General features: G+C 44.1%; 1 protein-coding gene across 2 annotated transcripts in view; it reads right to left on the reverse strand.

Annotated features, from left to right (window-relative positions):
* The window catches only part of ARL8B (ADP ribosylation factor like GTPase 8B), a 15,296-nt gene extending 7,824 nt beyond the window's left edge, over nt 1–7,472 (reverse strand). The window contains exon 1 of one of the 2 annotated variants that reach the window (XM_035901383.1): nt 7,049–7,472. In XM_035901383.1, coding sequence (XP_035757276.1) covers nt 7,049–7,078 — 30 coding nt within the window. In that variant the 5' untranslated portion in view covers nt 7,079–7,472. Of the gene's footprint in view, nt 1–4,817; nt 6,756–7,048 lie in introns of those variants that run through there. The other variant, XM_035901384.1, reaches the window with a different exon arrangement.
* Nucleotides 7,473–7,590: the final 118 nt, after the last annotated feature.

Here is a 7,590-nt window from a genome sequence, read left to right on the forward strand (position 1 = left end):
ACCCTACACCCACATCTAACCAAACATCTCCCAAGCACTCCCTGAACCTCCTTCGTATTACCTGTCAGCTATTCCCACTCGGATACTTTCAGATTCTTCACTCAAGAGCTGTTCCTATCAACACTTCATGTTTCCTCACCGGTCTTTTAGGATACAGATTCCTTCAGATTGGAGCAGCACCTCGTTTGCCACGTGTTTAGTGTAACGTTGAAGAAATTACCAAACATCTCCCAAGCACTCCCTGAACCTCCTTCGTATTACCTGTCAGCTATTCCCACTCGGATACTTTCAGATTCTTCACTCAAGAGCTGTTCCTATCAACACTTCATGTTTCCTCACCGGTCTTTTAGGATACAGATTCCTTCAGATTGGAGCAGCACCTCGTTTGCCACGTGTTTAGTGTAACGTTGAAGAAATTACTGTGATCCACCACAAAGCTTTTACAGAACCTTCAGAAAAGGTGCTGCACCTTATACTACTTTCCAAGTACTCCCTACCCATGCTACACATCCAGGTGGCATAAAAACTTGTTCCGACTTGCTTAAAAACTACACTGCAGAGACACTCAGTTACCACTCGAGTTCCAGCTTTCTGTACTCTGCTCTGTAGGCGAGAGAAGCTGGTGCTACCTGACATACTTTCTGAACTGTCAGAAACAGAAGGGAAGGGTAGGAGCTGCCTTCACCAAGCCACCTCCAAAACACAAGCACGCCCTGCCTCTCTATAGGAAGTTTGGAGGCTGTGGATTCTGAGGTGGGCACTGTATAGCTCTGAGGGGCACAGCTGCCTGCAGGTTTTGAGAACTTGGATCTTCATTTGAAAGACCTTGCTCTGATAGAAGTGTGGGTGCTTCTCTGTTCACAGTCAGTGTACATAATGGTCGAGTCCCCATCCCTGGAGGTATTTAAAAGAAGGGTAGATGAGGTGCTTAGGGACAGGGTTTAGTGGTGGGATGGCAGGGTTAGGTTAAAGGTTGGACTCGATGATCTTAAAGGTCTTTTCCAACCAAAGTGATTCTATGATTCTATAAAGAAAGGTACTGGCAGTCACCTTATCTTTTAAGACAGGTCAAAAAAATGATTAAAATTATTGTAATGGATTTTGTTAGCAGGTAGTGATCTCCTTTGATAGGTTTTGCTATTGTATCCAACTGTCTTGGCCCAGAAACTGTTCTCTAAACCCAAAATTCAGAGGGCTTTTGTTTACTACCTCCACAGAGGAAAAAAGCCAGGAATTCAACTGCATCTTAGAGTATTCATATGCAAAAGCTACTCACACAGCAGAACAAGAATACGCTTTTATTAGCAGGCAGTTCTTTTTGAATCAGACTTTCCTCTGCCCCCCCCAGCAGATTACTCAGCCCTATCACTGTGTGCTCACAGTACAATGCTTTCCCCTTCTAAAATAGGCATCAGCTTTCAAACAAGTTTGATAAGCACAGAAATATTTTCAATTCCCAATCTGAAAGTGCTTGGCTGTTGTCATACACCGTAGCAATGCTCAAACACTCATCAAGGACAGCAAGAGTAGCTGCTTACGAATCTAGCAATAGCATCTGTTTTCAGCACCTGTGAATATTCCAGTAAGCAGACACTGTACTTCATCCAGGTCTCCTGGAAGATCAGCTTTGTGTACTAGGAGTGATTATGAATTAAGCCATAAGATCTGAAATCATACAGACCATACAGTATTAATACAAACTGTTCACTGAAGATCACAAAACAAAGTTAACTCTTGCTCCTATGTGAAAGATAAGAAAGAGGGAGACTAACCAGACCAAATTTCAGAGACCACATGCAGAAAATACCTGCAGGACTAGTCCCTAAGCTTCCTGGTTTAAGAGATGCTCCCTTTTTAATACTCTAAGCTCCTGGAGAACCTAAGCACGTGACATACTAGAAGTTTAGTGCCATCTGATTCCTAGAGTCAGGCACAACAATGGCCACTGAAGTTCCACAGAGTTCATTATTAAGTTAGTCGAAGATTAGCATTCAAATTTAACCTCTGTTTAACGAAGGACAGTACTAATCACTGTTGCAGTGACCAAGACAAGTTGTACAGAAATGCCCCCTAGTATATATTCTCCACATATCTGGATACTGTACCACGACTTCATGTTAGGTATGTTACAGATAATGGGCATACCACCCGCCTTGTGAACACTCACAACTGGCTACAGTCATCCCCTTATTCACCGGGCCCTGGTGCAGAAAAAGAGAAACTTTGAGCTTCTGTACGTTGTTGGGACTTAGTGTGGAAATGCCCAGTTAAAGCCTCCTCAGTCCAGCGGGTCTTCTATTCAAAATCACTAATTCATCCCCCGTACTAGACCTGAAGCACTTGAAGATGAAGGGGTTACTAGCTGGCTAAGCAGCGAACAACAGACCAGCCTTACACAATCCTTGCTCACTCCAACAGTTGTTGTAAAAAGCTGGCACGCAAGAGACACAGATAAGATTGTATCATAGGGCAACAGGAACCCATTTACCTGCCTGAGTACCGGCTTATGTTGGATAAGGATTATTCAGAGGAGCAAAACTGCTTCCAGACTGGACTAAGCCCCTGCACTGTATTCCAGTAATGTATGAGGACAGTGCCAACACCTACTTGCACAAACCAGTTTGGGTTCAGCTCACCCCGTATCTAGTTGTAACACTAGATCTAACTTACCATCACCTAACATTCCAGAAGCATACAAAGGATGCAAGTTTAGTCTTTTGGAATACTTAGTTAACGAGCTGCTTACTAAACCAAGCATTTCCAGTTGTCCTCAAAGAAAAAAAAAAAACCAAAACCAAAAAAACCCAAACCAAACCACACTCTGGCTACTTCATCTGCCTCTCCCTGCCCATAAGCTACAGCCAGAAGACTGCCAACTTCTAGGGAGTTACGCTTACCAGACTGTCAGCACCAAGCCCTAAGCAGCTCCATCAAGTAATTGAGCGTAAGACTGGAATTCCTGCTTCCTGTACCTTCCTTAAAAATTCATTTCAATACATTAAAGGAACCATTAAAGGCAGAACTCAAGCTGCAGCGGTAGAACCGGTGTTCTTTCTTTCCAGCTAGGTAGCTCTCTCCTGCTGGCACTGGAAAGCACGCTGCCTACAAGGTCCCATCCGCATGGTCCTCAACCACCAATTCACAGCTACCAGATTTTGATTCCACACCCTCCTCAGAGAGATTCTTTGTATCAACAGAAAAGGTCAGGACAGCCTTCAGCTTGCATCTCAAAGCTAACATGATTCATTACTGTTACAGGACAAATTTCTTCATATAGGTTTTGTTACTACACAACAAAGATCTTTATCTTTACTCATAATACTTTTCAACCATCTAGAAGCAATCACGAGCAAGCTTAGCCAACTAGGAGATACCATCATTGGAGTATAGATTCCAGCCAGGACACTCCCCACCTACCTGAACTAGCATACTACCTTAAGCCCTCCTGTTCATCACTGTATTTCCTTCTTTTCACACTAAGAAAAAAGCTGCATCCCTCAGAAATCTCCTCTTCTTCAAAAAAAAAAAAAAAGCAAGAGTAATTTTAGCATTATATAAAGCTACCCCTACACTAAGCCTCCTCTGCAACATTCATAGCCTCAACCAACAAGTGCATCATATATGGACAAATCAACTCTTGTTTCTGTAGCTTCCTTCTTGAAATACTTCAGTGTTTCAGCTACTTGTGGCAACCACATTCAGAAGCTTGAACTCTAGTTTAGAAGCTTCAATCCTTGTGACCTAACAGTCCCTTGAAAGGCTTTACAACAGCACTTCTATGAATGACTGCTGCAGAAAGCAAAACATAGCTTAATCTGACAAGAAAACGCGGTTTTATTTCCCCAACCCTGACTTCAATGGAATATTCAAAAGGACATGGGCTGCTTATCATGAAAGTACCACACAGCAGTGAAACAAGACCTAAAAAGGCATATTTTTTTCTAGAAGTCAGTCATCTAAGAGCTGCGGACATTTCATGCCTCTGATAGTCATGACAGCATCTTTCTCCGGGTGTTACCGCTTAAAGCTCTTCCATTGCTTAAAGAGCGCTATACAGGAACTTAAGACGAGGATGGAAAAAGCAGATTCCAATTGCAGTCACCTGTTTCAGACCACCTGGGGTACAGCAAGCAGGACCTCAAAGAAAGAGTATTAACTGGAGTGTGAGTCACCTCATATTAGCTTTATTACCTAATGAAGTGAGGCAATCAATTTCAAGAGACTTCTGCGATTAAGAAACACTTCACTTAAAAATGTATCGGCCTTCTTGCTTAACTACCATGCGTGTGAAGTGACAACACACGCTATTTATGACCTACCTGGGTGTTTCAGAAGGCACTAAAGCAGCAGCCGAGCTCTTTAGAGCGATCTTTTTTCCACACTTCTCTGGTGTGGCTTCTTTAAGTCAAAGTTATTAATAACAGTCATGAGGACAGAAGGAAGTCACAGCTCCCAACTGGCCAAAGGAAACTTCAGAAAGTGCCCCTCTCTAGAAACCAAGGCCTCATTCAAAGGCTTGCCACAGATAGTCCAAAGTTCAAAACCAGAGGACACCAATTCAGACTTTGACACAAATCCTAAAAAGGGATCTTATTTACCCTACCACCACAAACAGAACAGTTTGAGTTCAGCTCTTAAACCTGACAACCGTATCAGGAAAGCCTGACTCCCTCCGCTCCTGCAGTTCTCCTCTCCTGCCCGCCAACAATCAGGCTATCGAACTTCAGTGTTCCGGTGTCAAACGTCTGGACCAACGATCAACCTACCAGGCTTCAAGCAACACTTCACGGTAGGAAATACCACTCTTCATGAAGTACCTTTCTGAAACTGAACAAGTGTCCCATTATTCACCAGCATGCACCACCTGCAGCCTGGAAGCGGAGTCAGTTTACTTGAGTCATGTGTTTCAGTTGCACCACATGGCCGTGGAGCTCGGGTGCCTCTCGAACCTCCCCACACCAGCACGGCTGGGATGAGCAGCTTTGACAGCACGTGTGATGAAAGCCTGTTCACAGACACTAGCTGCAGAGATGCAAACGACAGAAGATACTGCAGACTCCAGTAAATAATGGGCATTTCAAGCCCTCAGATAAGAAGCTGACAATTCAAGATGCGGTATCGGGATGACATGCAGTTTCTCTGAACGAGAGCCATAGGCCATCTACATTATGGAAATTAGGACCAGGAAGAAATGATATCCTCCCTTGTGAGCAAGTTTACTCACGCACACGGAAAACTTAGGCTTAATATCTAATTAGAGGCAGTGACTAATACAGAGCCTTAGCAAAGCAGAAGCTGCATTAGTTGTATCCAGCTACAACTAGATTTCACTGCTAAGGTTGGTTTTTAAACCTTCTAGTCAAACTAAGTTTGGTCTGATTACAAACTAAGTGCTTGTTTACACCAGAGGAATAAATACAGTCCAAACCAGGTACCAACCTAGAAAAAGATTATTCTAGAACTGGAATGTCTGCCTAGCACGGCCTTTCCACTTCAGTGGCAGTCAGGCTCTGTAAGAAGCCTCCTGTGTAATTGCTTTGAGTTTTCCCTCCAGTTACATGTGCCTGATTTGATTGGCAGAGATTACATTAGGGATTTACATTAGGTTAAACTCACTGTTGTCAAGAGACTGGTAACAGCCCTTTGTTAGCCAGAATGCAACCTTATAAGCCATACCAAGTTCCAGGCACGTAATCCAGCTTTTAGAGCTATTCTATAGAACTAGCATCTTGCTGTGTCATTCCTTTCATTTTAGTTTTACGGAATTCCAATGCTTGACAGCTACATCCATCCAAACCATTAACTGGCCTGCAGAGAGCAGTTATTCTTTTCTGGCACTCATTTCCAGATGCATACTCTGAATTAAAGTCAGTCAATGAAGCAACTAACGAGAAGTTAGCTCTTCATGCCATGGACAGCACTACTCCTGTAAGAAGCTGATAGCTGAAGCTCATGCTATTATTTTTTTAAAAACCAATAATAAAAACCTGAGCAAGTCCCCTCACTTTTTCTGTAGAGAGTCACTAGATTCCCTAATTAAAAACTTCAGAAATGGGAATTACTACTTCCCAGCCTAAACCAGCTAACTAGGCTGTATCATTATGCATAACAACTTCCCTATTTCCCTCAGTTTTGCAAGGCTGTTTGAATGATGCTTACTCAGATAAATTTCTGGGTGTGATCCTAATGTGCAGTTGGAACCTTGCAAGATTCAACCCCTAGCAGAGCAAGCTGGATACAGATGTCAGCTTTACTTCGGAGTACTTTTACCATTTGAGATGGACTAAACTGACACGCAACTCCTACCACCATTCTGTACTACTCCACACGTCTGCAGCACGGTTTCACAGGTAACTCCCCGAAGGGGATGTGCTGCTGGCACAATACAGACGGAACGGCAAAGCGGTGCTTTGTCAAGTGCCATCACCATCCAGGACTCCAGAAGACAAAAACCCTGCAGAGTAATCTCAGTGCCCAAAGTTGCAAGATGACACCAACCAGTATCAGCTTAACTGCCACAGACTGAGGTCGTTCAACAATTTCAGAGTTCCATTTTTAGAAATCCAAGCCCAGAGGTAGTGGCAGCCACTACTGTTTGTGAAAGAAAAGGCTTCTGGCACTTTCAGGTTAGTCCAGCAGCTTTCACCTAACGTAACTAGGCAGAGGAAGAGATATCTTTTAGGAGAGCAGACTCGTTTCACACAATTATCATGAAGCCCACTGAGCGCTAACGTCCTCAGCTACACAAGAGCTTGGTTACATTTTGACAGCTAGTCAGTGTAACAAGGATTATGTATAACTGCAAGAGCATGAGAGTCCTTCTCCTATCCAGTAACTCATTCAACTGACAAATAAATACATTCATAAAAACACTCGGTAAGATTAAGGAGACAGCCTCAAAAAAACCAAAAGTTGAAGGTCTGAGGTTGCAGGACATTAGCCTTCTCATTCTAGATGCACTGGACTCAAGTCAGCCACGCTCCCTGCAAAACCAAAAGGCACCCCGGGTTCCCATTCCAGCCTCCCTACAAGGGCTTCCAAATTCCACCTCGTCTCTTTGAATGTTTGTCACATGCATCCGCAGAACAGGATACTGATGAAGCCGAATAAGCCGTTTAAGCAAGCCACTCTATCTTGTTCAACAATGGAAAAGCTTCGTGTAGGAAGATTCCCACACCCTTCTTTCATCTGCTCCAGGCAGATCACCAGATAAGTAGGCCCAAGTTCAGCAGTCTGCTGCTGCTAGGCTTGGAAGTTGTACTTCTTGGCGTACACCTTAAGAGAAAGCAGATTATATTTGATACAGGTTTCAGCCATCAGGATAAGCCAAAATCTGAGAGAAGAACCACGAGTGGGAAACATTTACTGAAGACCACTGGAAAAAACCAAAAAGGATCAAATGGGCAAAGCAGCCGAAGACACTCTTCACACGACGCTAACGGGAGCCCGGGCATACTTAACACCCGGAGCGAAACAAGGCTTCGGAGCACGCCAGGGCTCAGCTCTCACAGCCTGAGGGGTGCCCCGGCACGGGGGGCCTGCGGAGGCACGGCACGCCGCCCCCCCAGGAGCCTACCCGCCAGGGCGGAC

The sequence above is a fragment of the Egretta garzetta genome, unplaced genomic scaffold (assembly GCF_000687185.1).
Source record: "Egretta garzetta isolate BGI_Z169 unplaced genomic scaffold, ASM68718v1 scaffold228, whole genome shotgun sequence".
Classification (NCBI taxonomy): Eukaryota; Metazoa; Chordata; class Aves; order Pelecaniformes; family Ardeidae; genus Egretta; species Egretta garzetta.